Source organism: Pleurodeles waltl, chromosome 9, assembly GCF_031143425.1.
Source record: "Pleurodeles waltl isolate 20211129_DDA chromosome 9, aPleWal1.hap1.20221129, whole genome shotgun sequence".
In the NCBI taxonomy this organism is placed as follows: domain Eukaryota; kingdom Metazoa; phylum Chordata; class Amphibia; order Caudata; family Salamandridae; genus Pleurodeles; species Pleurodeles waltl.
Window position 1 is genome coordinate 982,184,141 of NC_090448.1, and position 18,792 is coordinate 982,202,932.

Below are 18,792 nucleotides of genomic sequence, written 5' to 3' on the forward strand. Positions count from 1 at the left end.
TATTGTACCAATTAGGAAAATCCCATATCCTTAACACTGCACTCGTGGAGGTTTACTCTCTCATGTTTTCCATTTTCATCTCTGGGCCCTCAAAGTAATATGAGATGTTATTTCAATAATCCACATTCCCCCCTTCACTGTAGTACGCTGTGGCTCTTTTCTCCTACTTAGGTTCACATGCAAATGTTTGACAAAAGTGTATTTTCCCGCTTTTCAGGATGTAAGCAATTGGTGTCAGGGTCTTTCACTTTCTCAGCAGCAAGGGGGTACGTTGTGCAGTAATGTCTGTGTTTTTCTGAAAGTGAAACATTCATTGGTAATGTGCTCTCATTGGGATTGGCTCTTTCTTGAGACAAGATTATTTTCACCATAATATCTCTTGCTTCTGTCAGGATAGAAATGAGCCTATTCGCTTTGAGCTCATCAATGTCAAATTGATTACTCCCAAGATCAAATAAAACCTATAAGCGCACCCACTCCTTCCTTCATATTGTTTCTGCTGACTCCATTTCCACATCTTTCAGTACATTCTGAGGTTTGTTGTTTTGCAGTAGTTTCCCTGCAGTACTTTTTTGCCCATCTGCTCTACAACATCTTTTCATGCACCAAGTCTCGTTCCAATTGGTCCAGATCCTCACAGATACAGCTATAGGTCCAGTCAGTTATGTTCATGCACCAGAGTTTCAAACTTATTTTTCCATTCCTAGTAGTATTCTCTCAGTATAATCTTTAGCACATCACAAAGATTACTGCTGAGTTTCTTGTCATTTTGACCAGTAAGGCCTATCTGTGTTTATTAAAGTGTAATGGTCTACTTAATTACTGAACAAACAGATGCTATTCCCCTGACCAGTTACTCTTCCCTTGTGTTTTATCAGGGAATTCCAGCCCTCCATTTCAGTGTCTATCATGCTCCCAAAGCACTTTGCGTAAGAGCACAATGGAACACATTGCATACAGTTTCACCTCAAAAGGTTTCAGATTTCCGATTTGAAATTTCTTATCCTGTTCAATTGGTCTTTACATCTGGGTGCAGGAGTCTTTATGTAGTATATCAGTTTTCCAGGCTTGGGTAGGCTATCCATTCCTTCCAGTTTCTGCTTCAGATTAACAATTTCTCATCCTCCCACCTACTGGCAATGAGGGGGCAGCTACTGGGTGACAAATTTGCCTCTCCTCAGGAAACCCTTCTATCTAAGTAATTTGTGTATCAGAGTTGCTTCAGTCTTAATGGGGGTCTTTTTTAAGTAATAACTGACCTCCAATCTTATGTATCATCGTCTTTATCCATCAACAAGGATTCCTAATACCACATTGGCAAACCTAGTTTATAAAACATGATGTTGAATTTTCTCACCTATTATGTGAGTGTTCTACAAAGGTATCCACTAAGCCTGCTTTCATCTACTGTTATTTGTAACCACTTGTACATGCTACCGATTAGTGACTCGATGCTACAGTTTTCTAAATTATCTGATTAACAAGAAACTCCTGAAGGAATTATTTAAATTAATTTCTATCACTTTTTTAATTCGTCATTGAGGGTTCAATCAAACCAAATCAATAGATGACTATAATTTATATAGAAAGAATTATTGAAGGCATTGAAAAAACATTAGGCAAGTATTCTGTGTTAAAGTATGAAAATCAATAGTTTTAATAATGCCACGAAAACATTTGGATACATTCTATACAAAACTAGGAAGAACAAACAAATAAAAGGTCACAAGTATAAAACAAGCCACCAAATAAGACTTACACATTTCTGATATATTTGAATTCATAGGAGGTCCCATGTGGTGAACAATACAATTCAGCCTCGCAACCAGAATAGGAATACAAAGGATTGTAATACAAATAGTTCTACTTTATATGGGGTGATGTGTAAGCTGTTGATGTTTCGGTCTTTAAACAATAAACATTCATGAGACCATCCTCAGGACTACATATGTGTACAAAAAAGGACCATCTAACGAATAGGGGCTTCCAAATAGACCCAATAGACAATTTCTACAACTCCAAGGCGAATTACTTTAAACTTATTAATCTAATTTCATAGTGTTTTACTTGCGTAGAGATACTGCAATTTATGTAGAGATTTAGGCGGTCATTATGAACATGGCGGTCTGGACTGCCATGCCGGCAAGGGCGGTAATTACCGCCTACGGCATAGCAGTCCGGACCACCATATTATGTTCATAGCAGAACCGCCACAGGCATAACTCCGCTACCGGCGCCAGGTAGCCTGGCGATGGCGGAGTTACATATCCGTCAGGGCAGCGCTGTCGGACGGATAATGTACCTTTTTTCCTCCAGCATTTCCCTGGCGGTTTACCCCACCAGGGAAAGGCTGGCAGAATGGGTGCCTCGGAGCCCCCCTGGGGGCCCCTGCACTGCCCATGCACTTGGCAGTGCAGGGCAGTGATATGCGCGACGGGTGCTGCTGCCCAGCGGAATGTTAGTAATGTGGCCGGCGGGGTCTTCAATGGGTTGGCCATCTTTTGTAGACCGCTAGAGCCGAACTCGGAGGGTTTTCCTGCCGGGTTCATAATGAGGGCCTAAATGTATGGGCAGTCCACAGCTTCAGAAAAGATTCATAGCAAGAAACATACCCGATGAAAGTAGCCCCAGAGTCCGACATCTGCAATTATGGACATCGAGTCACCCTGTATCATACTAAAGTGACTGTCCTACTGGCAGTGTATGATATATATTGGTGGATATGCACATTATTACCAGCACATTATGATAAGCATAGGCACTTCTCTCTGACAGGATGTAACCTACCACCTACTGTATTTCTCGAACAAAAGGTTGAAACATTTGGCGAGTTTATAAGCAGCCGGAAGAATGTGAATTTGTGAAAGAACCTTTCATCGACAACACAGTGCTCCATTTAGGAAATAAAAGTTATCAACAGCTGAAAAATGGTTTTCCTTTTAACAAAGGCAGCCCAATTGTTTCATCTCATTTACTTACTCTGCATTCTTTTCGTCTTCTTCCTCGCTTGAAGCAGGTGCAGAGTCCTCCAGCTCCCGGGTCATGCCTGCAGGCATTGTTAGCAGAATGGCTCATAAAGTCAGCAGAAACTTTTCTGAGTACTGCAGGTCCAGACCCTTCACCAGAGGTGTTTGAAAAGTCAGACGGCCAGGATAGACCTTAATGCACAGCGAAGGAGACATTAAATTTAAAATAGCAATTGACAAACAATAACAAGTTAAAGGCTTTCAGTGGAAACCCAACCCCTGGTTTGTGCTGTATGGAGAGCAAGTGAACACTCAACCATGAACAGGTACTACACACGGCAACCCTGACAATCTGATGAGTCCCTGGGATGCTGCAGACCAAAATATACCCCTGAAATTCCTGCACGTCCATCACATACCTCATACAGAAACTGTTACTTACTCTTACATTGACAATACTAAGCCCATGCAATACAACAAATAACCCACAAAAAAGCAATGCCCAGAAGCACCTACAATAAAATAGTGGAATCAAGATACAAGGCCTGGTTAGAAATGATTTTAACCTGCCGAGAGACTAAGGAACACTGTCTTGCCCAGCAACTAGTGTACCCTAAATGAAGGCCCAGTGAATACAGCACAAGTAAATGCCAACTGCATACAGGGATGTGTAATTCTTATAGCCCGATTCCCAGGACATATTGTTTGGCGTCAAGGACAACAAGTTTTCATACTTATTTTGTGTATGGGACAAGAAGAGCCAAACCACTACAGCACAAACCATTTGACTGCCAGTTTAGAGTACCACAGTATGATTCAGGGAAGGGCACCGCCTGCAGTTAAAGTAATATTTGTGTCCATGGGTTAATGATGCTTGTATTTATGGTTTATTAATACAAAGCCTTTATTGTTAGGGGGGAGTGCTATAAGGAATTATTGTAAGCTTGGACTGCACTGCATGCAGTGGTCCCAGTATAAAAATGTGTACACACGTTTGAAAAGTTTAACAATATGAGGCTATGTATAATGCTCCCAGAAAGCTCTGATAAGATGCACGTTTGCAGAAGCTTGAAAGCAAGATTAATGAGTCTTTGCTTTAAGGTTAAATGTCCACAATAAATGAAATTAAGTAAAAAATGTTTTGCTAAACTGCTGTGAAGTTTTAGGTACCACTTCTTTGAAGCATCAGCTACTAAAATGTGTTGATACAAGCTAGCATTCCCAAAAAATATTTATAATGGAAAAATAAGTGCAACCGGTCTCAACAAGATGATGACAAACATGAAAATAAACAATCATTGGCAAAGCCAATAGGTCTAACATTGGTGGTCAGACTTTTGGTTTTATCAATCCGTGTCTAGTTTTGACATGGTTTTTGTAAAACTCTAATGTTGTGGGAGCTGCCAGGCCCTCACCATTGTAACAAAGATTGGCACCAAGCAATAATATTTTTTGGCCTCAAAAAGCACACTGTCAGAGTAGTCTCTGGCACTGAACAAAACAATTTTGTATGCTGATATGCCCCTTAAGAAAGAGCAGAATGCTGCTGCTCACAGTGAAGCCAGTCTATAGACAGACAGACAGAATTTTAATAAAAACAAAGAGCCTCATTACGAGTCTGGCGATCACTAGACCGCCAGACTCAATAACAATAGACAGTCAGGACCGTCACTGCTGTGGCGGTCTGACAGCCACATTACGACATTGGCGGTCCGACCGCCAGTGTATCGCTGTCTCCGCCTGGATCAGTGATCCCGACGGGCTGACCACGGTGCAGGTCACAATCAGCCAGGGTGGCTGCTGATTATGACCTGGTTCACTGCCAGCCTTTTCATGGTAGCTTCACCACCATGAAAAGGCTGGCGGAGAACAGGTGCAGGTGGGTAGAGGTGGAGCCCCGCACTGCCCAGAACAGGGGCCCCCCTGCCCAGCACCCTCGTAATGCCCAGTCTGCTGTGCAGACAGTGCCCATTACAAGGGTGCTGGGGTCCCCTGTGGGCGGAAGCATTGCCGCTGGCTCAACTACGAGCTGCAGACAATGCTGCAGCCACTTTCCCGCTGGGCTGAAAGGTGCCGCCCTTCAGCCCAGCGGGAAAATCATAATAGATCCAGCGGGGAGGTCGCCAGTAAGGCTGCAACCTCCCCATCAGAAGTTTGACAGACAGGCCTTCCTGTCCCCAAACATGTAATGACGCCCAAAATGTCTTGGGTAACTCAAAACCTAATTAGGGGCCCAATTCTTAAAGTAAAAAAACTGCATCTATGATATATACCCTTGATTTAGTGCAGATTTACAGCTTTCATGAATTCACAATAAGTTACAGAAATAGGCCAGGAAATCATACTCCTATAAAGTTTTTGTGAACTGCATTTTAGTAGGAGAAAATATGCATATGTAGATTTGCTCATGGGAAAATCTGTTGAGTGTTTTACAAGTTCACTTTCCCTCCAGCTACTTTCTTCCCCTGAAAGAAGTTTTACTTCTGATCCTTGTCAGAAGTAAATTTCCAACCTTTCTCAACACTGGAAATGATCACAGAAGAGCTGGTGAAAACCCTTAAAATATGAAAGTTAGCAGGTTTGCACAGACTCCAAGGTGCATTCCAACCCTGGAACTGCTGCTTAACTCTACCTCCAGTCTTGGTACGTAGATCTGTGTAAAGGAGGCAAAATTCAGAAATTCCTAGAATTCAAACCCTACCATAGTATGAGCCCTGGCATAATCAAAGAGACTATTATCAAAGCTCTTATATAATGAGATTGCTTCCATAATTTATCACTGCACTACATGGCACTAAAGGGACAAGTCGATTTTTTTTATAGGAGAAAAAGATTTATGAAGCTACCTTTCCCATGGACAAGTAGTTATTTTATTAAATTCCACACTCTTGGCATATAAACAGAAAACTGCTGTCCTAGGATGAGGGCACCAATTTCCATAGTATGTTCACCATTAACAGTAATTGGCCACAAAATTACTTTCTTCAAACCAACTTGTATAAGCATAAAATTGATGAATGTCTGCCGCTTCATTGTATTGGATTATAAATACGCACAAACTCCATGTGCACGATTTAATTATGTATTCATATTCTTTAGTCGTAATAACCCAGTGACATTAACTTTATTACACATAGCTAAATGTACAACTCCGGAATATGTAGCCACTTGTTTCCTTACTAAGATGCTTTTGTTTTGTTGCTTTGCCTAACTTAACAATACTAATCATTTTTATTGTGTAACTTTTCATTGTCTTTTCACTTTTTTCTTACTCAGTTCTAGCCCTGTCAAAATGTAACTAAATGCAAATAAAGCTAAATTAGTATTCCCTTTTACTCTCACTGATAATTTTATACAAAAAAAAGGAGTTGTTCTGAGTACGTTACAGGCTCAATTGCTACCAAAATAGCAACTGCCAGACACGTCTGCAGCAACACTTAATTTATTATAAAATTACAATACTACTTGGACATCTCTGTCCAGATGAAATACTAAGAGGTAACAGCCATCTGAAAAATACCCACAGTCACCCAGGGACACATGAAAAAACAAATGCACAAATATTCATGCACTCTGACAGAGAAAACGGAGTAGAATAATTCAAATTTCCTACCAACCAATCCATTAATTTCGAAGCTCTGAATAGTGGAGAGAATTTGCTACCTCATTCATTCACAAATTTATGATAAGGGGAATTCACTGTTCAACTATCAGATTTCTTGGATACATAAAAAGGTGCTGAAAATATTCAACAATCAGATTTCACAGATACATAAAAGGTAGAGAAAAAACTAGCATCCTGCAAGAGGTCGGATGTAATGGCAGGAAAAATAGATGCAACTGCGGTTCACCAACTGTGCCTTCAAGAGTCTCATGAGCCTGACTCAACTGTTCTGAAGGCCAGCTTCTAGAAACAGACCCAACAATCTTTTAATGATGTTAACTTTATAAAGCTGTATTCTACTCCACTAATTTGTTAACTTCTCAGATATTAATTAAGTGAATTGCATCTGTTTTCCCCTATGTGGATCAACCCTGGACACATCTTTTTTTATTCATTAAGTCTCTCTTATTCCCTCATATGTTTTCTCATTTCTGTTCACAGTTCACCATAAAGCAGTTTAAGGGTGACATAAGTCGACAAGACGGTAACACAAATTCTTACTTTCTTCCAAGTGTTGTTTTTGTGCTTTTTTTCCTATGCTATATTAAATAACTTATTAAATATAAAAGAGTGAAACAGGATATTGATATTTCCTTAAATAAATATAAAGGGATGATAGAAAGAGCAGTTTTTCCACTCACAAATTGAGGTACTGCATGGATTATCTTAGCTTTAAGGGCAAAATAAATAATCAGTTGACATCTAAAATAATAATGGAATCTACATTGAATTTCAACAAAGTGGAATATGTTAATATAGCCACTAAGGTATGAAGGTCTACCCAGACTGCAGGGTGTACTGTGGCTTGAAGGACTGAGATTGTGGGGTTAGGGAGTGTGACGGACTGCCGGGGTTGATCCGACGCCACCCGGCGTTCCTGCCAATGGGTGGCATACTTCGGGTCCGTGGCGGGACGTGGGAAGGTCAAAAGGAGCAGAGACAGGAGCAGACGCGAAGGCGACAAGGATGTGGAGGAAGGAGGCGTGGTTCCTTCCCAACCAACGGGAAGAGAGCGACCCAGTGCCAGACGGAGGCCCAGCACCACAGTAGCCCGGGAAGACGGAACACTGGATCTCGCCACGCTTCTAGCAGGTGTGTGGGGTGACTGGCCCAAGGATCAGGAGGACAGGAGGAGGGAGAGTAAAATTAACGGGGTCACCAACTGTGCACTGGGAAAACACGGGGTGTATAAAAAATCACAACAGTATATAAGAGGATCAGCAAGACACCGCGCACAGACATGAGCACATACTAGAAAAGCAAGAACCAGCCGAAACCTAAAAAAGCAGATAGATAGGAAGCGGAGTAGTGACCAGGTCACGAAAGGGTAATAGGGAAAACCCACACTAAGAAGACAGAGCAAGGAAGGAGGAAAAGAGAGTAGAGAAAGGAAAGACAGGAGAAATTGAAGCAGATACAGTGACAATAAGGGAAGAGAAGAGGACAACACTGCAAACCAAGAAAAGGGAGAAAGGAAAGGAAAAGAACGAAGCAAAAGAGGAAAAATCAGGAGGCGATAGAACAGGGAAAGATAAAGTGTAGCAAAAGACACTTACTGTTATCTCTCTATTTCTCTTTGCATTCGCTTCCCGACACCTATGAGACGAAGAGAAACAAGAAGAAAAGTGAGAAGCAAGTCCCATAGAACACAATCCTGAAGAAACAAAGAGGAGAACACCCTAACCACAAGAGCCACTATTCCACTTTATATAGAATAAAATAACACATACACCTACCAACCGATTCCTACGTGATTACTAACCAGAAAATTCGCTACAGGGAGACTTTCCAAGATGGCTTTACAGCTGTCCATATATGTGATTACTAATACTGAAGATCTTAAGTCCTTGAAATGGATGAAATCTTTAATTTTCCTAAGGAGGTGCAATTGGTAAATTGCTGATTTTGTTATAGTATTGATATACACATTGAATTTTAATGAACTCAAATGACAAACCTAGAGAGTTGGTTACTGGTGGCCAGAGTAGCTGACCTTTGGGGAAATTAATGCGTTCAGTCACATCTGCACTGGCAAGAGGATTTCGGGAATGGAGAACTATGAATTCAGTCTTATTTGGGTTCAGATTAAGAGAGAAGCCAGATGCCCTTTCGATAATCTTTTGATGGAAACTTTCAGGTTGTTAAACTATGATTATGGCAGAAGAAGCAAAATGCCAACAAACTGTCAATGGCAAACAAGGAACATATTTTTTCATATGCAGTATTAGAATAGGGAGGGAAATATAAAATCAAATGGTCATTGGTGAATAAACATTATATTATTTGTTTCTGCTATTACATACAGATTAGAAACAGCAGTATGCAATTAACAAACCCTCCAGAACTATTTTTAAACAAAAAAAGGATGTGAAAAGATGAAAACAAAAACTTCAGGAAAAAAGTTAGGGTGATCTTGAGAGTCAGTCACAATTAAAATCTCTTAAGGAACACGAACAGAAATTAGTTTATATGTTAATCTGCTTTTCTATACCACACTTCTGATAACCACCTTTATTGGGTACATAAACGCAACTAAATCTATTTAACCACCCGGAACACAGTAAGATGGTGTATTTAGTATGTGAAACAACCACTAATGGAAAAAAGAACTCTCTCCATTCATGTAACTTCGCTATATCCCTAAATTTGGAAAGCATTTTGGAAGAAGAGTTCTAATTCATAAAGAAAGAATTAAACTTAGATTACATGATTTACAAATTAGTTAAATGTTTGGATTACAATTTCTAGTGTGATGTCATAACAAGTCAGGCTCCTCTACAGCAGTCGTACATAAGTACCCCTCACCGTAAAACTCCAAAGAATCAATCCTAGAAGCATCCTGAAGTTTAGTATGTTTATTAAAGATAAGTGAGGCTACATTTGGGAGGAGGCAGACCATGGGGTGGCATAGGCATGTAATGGGCACACGCTCCATGGAAACTCTGTGGAGGAAAGGGAGCTTTGGGCCATGGTCTACAGATGTCAGGGATCCTGTAGGAGGGGAAAAAGGATTTACAAGACAATATGAAGTAACCAAGATGTTGTGCATCCAGTCATGGCCTTCTCTGACCGTCTCTAGTACCAGTCTCTTGAAGACTCTTTCTAACTTTAAGGAAGGCCTGGCAGACAGAGTGAGTAACATTTTATAGTTTAGCGTGTCCCCATTCCACTTGTTACCCAAGTGGTGGGTGTGGCCTTTGATGCTGATTTTCTCTTTAACTGCATGTGGGGGGAGTGTGGTGGGGTGGCGGGATGGGGAGGACGGAGCAGGTGGAGGAGGACCTTTTCCAAACGGATCTTGTGGTTGTGTTAGCAGTGCGGCAAAGGTACATTTTCCACAGTGGACTAGCCCATTTTGTGCTTATAGGCGTCGAGTGCCCCAGGCCTGATTTTTGCACTTTAACGTCAACTCTCAAGTGAGGATGTGACAGAACTCTGCTATAATGTAGGCCTTGTCTGTATTCAGTCCTACCTGGGTCAGCTAAGATTTCACAGTCATAAAAACAACTTGAGAGACACTGGGAACTACAGACTGCCCATTTCCCAACAGCTCTTTGTCTGTTGCTCTTCAAATCCTTGTTGCATGCTGCTGCCTAGATATAGCTAACTCAAAACAAGAACTAAACCCTGATTCAGATCATGGCAGAGGGGATTTCTCTGTCACAAACGAGACGGATATCCCACCTGATGTTTTGCGAACCCACAATATCCTCTGAAGATCATAATACGGCAGACAGGATTTCTGTCATGTTTGTGATAGATAATCCTGCCGCCAGGATCCAAATCAGGCCCTTAATCTCACATCTTTGTTATGAGTCAGAAACAAGCAATGTTCCCTGTGGACGCATTTAGAGTTTTAACCAATTATTTGTCGTTGTGTATGATCCATACTAAGAAAATAAGAGCAGATACTACAATAAGCTTAGTTACTCAGAAGGAGGTCGGGTCTGTGGATGCATACGTCTTGATTATAAAACACAGTATTTTTTCTGTTTCTTATAAGTTTTGACCAAATAAATAATGTGCTGACATAACTGTGACTCATTTTTTAGCCTCCCCTAAATTAATTTCTCTAGGTATTTAAGTAATTCTAAATCAAGTTTGTATTCTACTCTCAATTTAATAGCTATGCACAGCAATTTGTGTCTAGAACCTGGCTTCATAGCTCCTTCACTCTGCCTCTTCACCACTGACTCACAGTGAATGATTGCTTTGGTCACATTATCTCTAATACTCAGTGCGTCTGAAAACATTTTGCCAAGACCTTTCAACCATTAATTTTAAAGGCTATTATATATATATATATTTTCGCTGCTGGTGTAAGGGTCAAGACCACAACCCTTAATATAGAATCACACAAGAGAAAAACACCCCACTCCAGGGGAATTCTTTAGCAAGTTGATTTAATGACAGGCAGAGTTACTTAAGCAGCATAAATCAAGCGCCATGACGCGTTTCGACATCTTGTCTTTATCAAATGGTTTAAAGTCTTTTTCCATGCTGGTTTAAAACACCTGTCTTTCTAGTGCACAGAGGCATTGTGGGATTTATACCTTCATATCCCACAGCTGTGAACTTCATTATTCTGTGAGCAGGTGAAAATACGAGGCAGGTGGCACGAATAATTATAGTTATAATTTTTCAAGTAACTATAACTCGCGGCCTAAGGTAATTATAGCTCATGCCCTTACCATGCACTGCTAATTACTCCAGATATTACAGCACTCATGACAACTTTTATAACTTCAATAAAAATATCAATGAAACATTAGAAGTGAGTGGGTGTGTGAGCAGTTGTATGGGTGTGTAAGTGGCGTTGTGAGTGACTGTGTGGGCATGCAAGTGGGTGTGTGAAAGCTGTGTGGCTCTGAGTGGGTGTGTGGGTGGTTTTGAGGATTTGTGAGTGGGTGTGTGAAAGCTGTAAGGGTGTGAGTGTGTGTGTGTGTGTGTGTGTGTGTAAGTGGCTGCATGTGTGTGCGAGTGGGTGTGTGTGGTTGTATGAGTGTCTTAGTGGGTGTGTGACTGGTTGTGTAAGTCTGTGAGTGGGTGTGTGAGTGGTTTTGAGGGTCTGTGAGTGGGTGTGTGAGTGGCTGTGTAGGTCGGTGTGTGAATAAGTGTGTGAGTAGGTGTATGGATCTCTGAGTGAGTGTATGTTTTATTTTAAATTGGGGTCTGGATCCCCGAATCCTACCTGAATCCACCCAAATCCGTGAGGTTCCAGGTTGGATCCTCGGCTTCTCAAGTGGTTTTAGGCAATGTAGTGCCCATGAGGGGTCCCTCACAGACTCCCCCCCCCCCCCGTAGGTCCCATGGGGTGAGGGTACCTCTTCTTTAACTCCTGCCACTTTTTATCTCTACTTTCTCTTCTGGGAACCGAGTACAGATGAACAAAATGTCAGCCGCAACTTTCCTTTCAGGGTGCAGCCAGCCAATCATGACTTTGCTATTGGTGCGTGGATTCGCAAATCCGCAGAGGATCCACATGCCTATAGATGCACATTTGATTTTTCTTTATTATCTCAAAAACCACTGAATGGATTTGCACCAAATCACAAAAAGGTCTCTTTCTGGCGCCAGAGCTAGCTTTCTGCCAAACTTGGTGTAAATCTTTCCAGCGGTTTGGCCACTATTCCTGTTCAAAGTCCCTATGGAAATTAACATTGAGAAAACACATTTGGGGCCCTTCCCTTTCTCTCGACCCCCGCTTGACGGATCACCATGAAACTTTCCAGACAGCAGCTGACGTGAGTGTAGTATTTTTTTTTTTTGGGGGGGAACATTTTGTGAAGAATCAGGAACCAGTGCCAAAGATATAGGCAAGTAAAAAAAATGCTTTTTCTATAGAAACTAGGTTCTAACTATAACTACCTAGTGGCAACTGTCACTGGGTAAAAAAAAAAGATTTTTTAAAAAAATATATTAAAAAAAAAAAATATATATATATATATATATATATATATATATATATATATATATACACACACACACACACACACACACACACACACACACACATAAATACATACACACTGGAAAAAAACAAAGGTTACACGGACGTTGTAGTTTGGAAATGGAATTTTAAAAACCTAGAAATTCACTTAAAACAAAAAAAAAAAAAAAGTTACAGTGTCGTTAGAGTTACCTCAAGTAACTGTGACTTTACTCTATGGTAACTATAACTCGAGGCGCCGCCATGCACAGTTTTCTCGTCAAGAATTTTACTGCAAATATTACACTTGTATTTTCATTGATGTTTTCAAATATGTCATTAGTGCCATAATTTGTGGGGTAATTAGCATTGCATGGTGAGGGTGCCCGAGAGGTGGTGGTTACAGGGGCTGATGGGGGGGGGGTGGGGCGGTTACTCCCACCTGCATTTCATTATATATTCTGCCTCAGGGAGGGGGCGGTCACAGGGGCTGCGGGTGGGGAGGGGAGTCCTGCCACCCGACACCCCTCATTTAATTAGATGCAAGCTTCGAAAAGGTGATGCTGAATTTCTATGGTTTTGTACGAGTAAAACATCAACCTAACTATAACGTCCATATAGCCTTCATTTTGTTCAGTAAATGTCTATTTTTTCTATAATGTGAAGTAATATCTACTTACCGCGCATTGATACAACCTCTGCCTTGCACTGTGGTGGGAATTAGCCACAGGGCCTGGCCTATGGCTAGGCCCAGGGGCCAACCCTCCTACATGCACCCAAACCCTTTGGCCGTGCACAGCATGGAGCTGGGTGCAGTGGGTGTATTTTTTCCCCATCCTTTGACCCTGGTCCTGCACATCCTTTGTGTGTTTACACAAGGGGCTGGCCTGAGCTCCACGGTGGATCCGCAGAATGGACAAAAAAAGAAATTGGGCAAATTTTAAATCTGTCCTATGTGGTCAGGATACCTCTATCCTGACCTCTTATGTTTAGACATGATACTTTTACCTCCCCAGGACCAATGCGAGAAACAAAAAGGTGGATGCAACTTTCCTTTTAGGTTGCAGCTAGCCAATCAGGGCATTGCTTTTCCCCAGATCTGCGAATCCTCAGTGGGTGGATTTGCAAAGGATCCGCGTTGTTATGCATCTATATTTTTTAATCTTCAAAAACTCCAAAAATACTTAACAGATTTACACCAAGTTATAAAAAGCACGCTTTCTGGACCAAGATCTACCTTTATTAAGCATTTCGGGCTGTAGTCGTGTTAAAAATATCCCATAGGCATAAAATGGAGAAAAGTGTTTTGGGAACCCCCTTTTTCTCTGCCCCTGCTTGACGAATCACACTGAAAATTTCAACACAGCAGCTGAACTGACTTTCGTAATAGTGTTGAAAATTTCATGAAGAGTCGTCAAACAGTGCCACAGTTATTGGCAAAACAAAAAAGGCACTGTCTATTGAAAAATTTGGTCCTAACTATAACTACCTACTGTAGCCAGTAGGTTACACACATTATATTTCACTGAAAACAACAAAGGTTACAGGGACGTTATAGTTAGGAAATAGAATTAGAAAAAACATAGAAATTCACTTTAAAAATCCCAAAGGTTACAGGAACGTTATAGTTAGGCTCAGTTTTTAAATGTATAAAAACATAGAAATTCACCAGTTATAGTTAGTTTTCTCAAGTAACTATGGGACAGATTTATAAAAGCTTTTTGCATTCGCAAACGGTGTGAAAGCAAAAAGCCATTTCAGAATGTATCAAAGGCATATTGTAAGCAATTTTAAGGAATCGCTAAAATAGCGATTCCTTAAAATTGCGACCCTGTTTAGACAGTCGCAAATTGCGACTCTCTAAATAAGAAATCGCAAATAAGGATTCCTTATTTGCGATTTCTAAAGCACATGTAAGAAGCAATTCCTATATGCGAATTGGGCATTTAGGAATTGCTATTTGGTAACCAAGTGCAAATTTTAAAAATACATTTAAAATGCATTTTAAAAATTTACATGTAAAGCACACATGCCCTTTTGGCATGTGTGCACCTTACATGTCCTAAAAAACTTTTTGGGGTGCAGCAGAGGGGGCCTTTGGCCCCCAGCACCCAGGGGTTTTGCATTTCCAAAATTGTGATTTCCAGTTAAGAAATCGCAATTTTGGAAATGCAAAGAATTTGCAAATATGGGCCTACAGGCCCATAGGCGCGAATGGGCTAGTATCGTAATTTGCGATTCGGTAATAGCATTTGGGATTTTTAAGAAATCGCTATTACCGAATCGCAAATGTGATACATTGCATTTTGCGAATCAGAATTTCTTTAAAAATCGCTATTTCCGACTCGTAAAAGGCCTTCTTGGTACATCTGGCCCTATAACTTGTGCCCTAAGATAATTATAGCTCGCGCCCCCGCAATGCACAGATTTTTTCGTCAACATTTTTAATATAGATGTTACATTGATATTATCGATGATGTTATCAAAAATATCATGAAAGCCCTAATTTTTGGAGTAATTAGCAGTGCAATGCGAGGGCATCATGCACCCTAGCCAGGGCCAAGATAAGGTGGGGCAGTGGTCCCTAAACACGTTGTTCCATTAATTTTTTCATTTGAAATTCAGACATAGCTACAGCCCAAAACCATTGAACTAATTTACACCAAATTTGGCAGAAAGCTAGAACTTGGTCCAGAAGTGCTTTTTGGTGTTAATCTGTTCAGTACCTTTGGAAAAGTCAAGGTTCAAAGAATTGTATATATCACGCCGAGGAGTATCTGGGGAGCCGACATATTTCATCCTGCAATCTAATTGGCTGCCATCACATCAACCATTAAGTGATTGCATCCTTCTTATGATTCGGGACTCAGTGCCAAGTACAACGAAAAAAACACAAAAGAAAAAAGGCATAAGGGGGTAGGGTAGGGCTCCCACCTGTTTTTAGATTAAAAACCCTGGGTGGGCCAGGGCCCAGGGCAAAGGAGTGGCATATATTTTTGGGGGGTAGGAGGCGTGTGCCCCCCCGCCCCCTCCCAAGAGGCTCTGGGGAATCCATCCCTGGAGCTAATAATTTAAATAAAGGGGAGGGAGGTTGTGTGGCCCGCTTCCCAACCCAGAAGAGGCCCTGAGAATCGCAACCCCAGAGCCCAACCCAGAAGAGGCCCTGAGAATCGCAACCCCAGAGCCATGATTTAAATAAAGGGGGTTGGGGGCACACAACCCCAACCCCCTCTCTGAGCCCTACAATGGCCCTGAGGACCCCATCTCTCAGGCCCGGCTCAGTGGTGGTGCCCTACCCCCGGGACACTGTCTATTTCCCTGTGTCGCGATTTAGCACATTAATGTCAGGTCTACTGGCATTGCCAATTCAAGTTTTTCATTTGCATAATGCTACTGGGAGGCTGTTCCATAACTCACAGCCCAGGAAGTGGAAGGTGCACCACTACAGTAAGTTTATTGTCAAGAGAGAGAGCTTATATATGTTTTTCATATATCCTCCCCTTTGTCATAAGTGACTTCACCACAGAAAGTGAAATTCAAGGAACCACTTGATGCCTGTGTGTGATCACTAATCCTACAGGAATATTTAAAATATTAAGAGGAAACACCTCACCCACTAAATGATTCATGCTTCATCACCGGTGTTTCCTCTTACCACAGTAGGATATTGCCAACTGAGTAGGCTCACCAGGATTGGGAACCCTCAAATATACAATTTGCTTCCCAATTACAGGGGGTCCAGTTTAGAGTTAAACATGATTATGGCTAGGCCCTAAAATTCGGACCACACAGCCGAGGAGAGTCATATAGGCAATGACCAGAGACCCTAGTCCCTTGGAGGAAGTGTCCACTCCCTCAGAGCCGACGAAGTATACTTAAAAACCTAAAAGAGGTCTTTTGCACCATTCAGGTAGGAGTGCCGTATGCTTCCTTTTTTCACATTCCCCTTCAGAAGCTGATAAGGGTCAGCAGGAAGGCCAAGGAGACCCGACTCAAGCCGAGTGACCGTTAAAGCATTTTAAAATCGGCTCACACATATTGGCAAGACAAGGATGCTAGGACCATTAGATTCCCAATTGGCACCCAAGTTACATGTTTTAATCAAGGTATGGGTCCCCATAAAAAAGACATTTAGGGCATACCCATGACCATTTTATAACACTAAACTGAAATCCCCCTAATTGCAGATGAAATTGTATATTTGAGATCTCCCAGGCTCAGTTGAGCCCACACAGGTGGCAATGTCCTACCAGGATGAGAGGAAACAATACTGATAAAGCATGCCACCATTTGGTGGGGGAAGTGTTTCCTCTTAATATTTTAAATATTCCAGTAGGCTTACGTATCACATACAGGCACCAAATGGTTCCTGGCTATCACGTTCTGTACCACTACAGTAAACCTGTTTGATTTCCGGACAGTGTACATGATGAAGATTTCGAGACATAAGATACCCCTGAGTGTGATACTGCTGCATGTGCTGCACAAACCCAAAACCTCAGTCCATAAAAAGATTAATAACCCAGGAAGCAACTTTAAAGTTTCTTCGCGGCAATTGATCAAGCATTTTCATTCTAGAGATAGTGCCTAAATTTACATTGTGTACACACAGTCTTGCAAGATGGGAGGCTGGAAGACCCAGTGATGAGACATAATGAAACTTTTGCATTGGTTTCCAACTGGAGAAATTGAAGAACTTTCCTTAAGAATAATTAAGCTTATTCCTTTTCTAATTTTCGAAGAACTGTTTTTCAGGGGTCCTCATCATTACCTACCTACTATGATTAGTCCTGTGGACAATATTGAAATATTTGTACAATAGGAGACTTAAAAGTCGATGTACATTCCACTACTTTCACACAGATTTGTCAATATTGGGCTATTTCCTTCACCACAGGGATACTCTCTCCAGGAGTGTCTCTTGTATTAGGAGTGTTTCACACACTTCTATCTCTGTGAAACTATATATATGAAATATGTACAACCAATACGCTGAATAGATGTGCATATTTTGTTTTGTTGTTAAAATACGAATCCCTTGAAACCTCTTGTTCAAATACATACCAACCGATTGTCATTATATTGCTGGTATGGCCGCTTCTTCATTTGTTTTTGTTGTATGAATCTGTAACATCTGATATCTGAATAGTTCTTGTGAATTTCGTTCAGTATGTTACAGGTTTCTAAATGCATAAATATTTATTTACAGCATTTCTTTGTTTTGGTAAATGATTCCCCTGATGGCCATTTACTTAAGTCTTTCTGTACCCTAGGCACTATAACAGAGGAGCATCACTAAACTAGAACACTACGAGGGAGGTGAGGATGCTGTTTGCATTTCACTTTGTTGATGAAAAAGTAGCTATTTCATCACAGAAACAATGGTAGACAGGAACAGCACTAGGGAGAGACTGGAGATTTAGAAATTAACTGCCAGAGCGAGTTACATACTTCATTATTGTGGCAGCTGAGAAAATTGGCCTTACCTATCCTGGCTTATCTGTAATCATCAAAAATGTATGGTTGGATACCTCAAAGCCATAATCCTGGAACCTTAACTGCTTGCTCCCCTCAAAACAAGTTAGACTCTCTAATCATGTGTATATTTTATTCTTTAGGAGTTATGTGGAAAGCACTGTGGGTCCTTTTCCCTCTTAGCAGATCAAAGCTGGTTATGAAAGCAGGATAGAGGATACAGGCTTCTGTCAAAAGAGTGCACATCCTTCTCGATTTGCAAGTCCATCACCTTTGTGTGGAGGGCTCTCTTTCCACCTCATGGAGCTCTTCACCCATTCTCTCAGTAAACACGGCTACGTCTGGCATAAGGACCCTCTCACAGACCTGCTTCACTAAAGGTCCCTGTGTTCCCTCTCACAAGTTAATCTTGAGTTTAAAAGAGGCCAACACTACAGCCATGCTACTTTTCTGATCTATGACACCAGGGAGGAGGAGGGGCCATTGGGTCAATGTATGGGATGGGAGGTACCAACATGCTCATATCCAAGGTCTACCTTGGGCCACATCCAATGGAGTGGACAGGCCACCTGGAACTCACTATTGCTGAATCATCTGCCTGTCTGTCTGTTCTAGCCCTAAAAATTGAACCGCACAAGAGCTACCAAGCGTGTTAGCCACCTTACTTTGTGGATGGATCTTTCCCCACTCCGAACCTAATGTCTTATCCACTATATAAATATGTCTAACTATCACACAGCACTTCAGCATCAAACAAT

The 18,792-nt window shown here is 41.3% G+C and overlaps 1 protein-coding gene across 5 annotated transcripts in view; it reads right to left on the bottom strand.

Annotated features, from left to right (window-relative positions):
* The window catches only part of TTLL5 (tubulin tyrosine ligase like 5), an 899,574-nt gene that overhangs the window by 862,664 nt on the left and 18,118 nt on the right, over positions 1-18,792 (bottom strand). For all 5 annotated transcript variants that reach the window (XM_069208446.1, XM_069208447.1, XM_069208448.1 and 2 more), the window contains exons 2-3: positions 8,187-8,226; positions 2,980-3,158 (exon numbers count right to left, since the gene is read on the bottom strand). In XM_069208446.1, coding sequence (XP_069064547.1) covers positions 2,980-3,056 — 77 coding nt within the window. In that variant the 5' untranslated portion in view covers positions 3,057-3,158; positions 8,187-8,226. The remainder of the gene's footprint in view (positions 1-2,979; positions 3,159-8,186; positions 8,227-18,792) is intronic.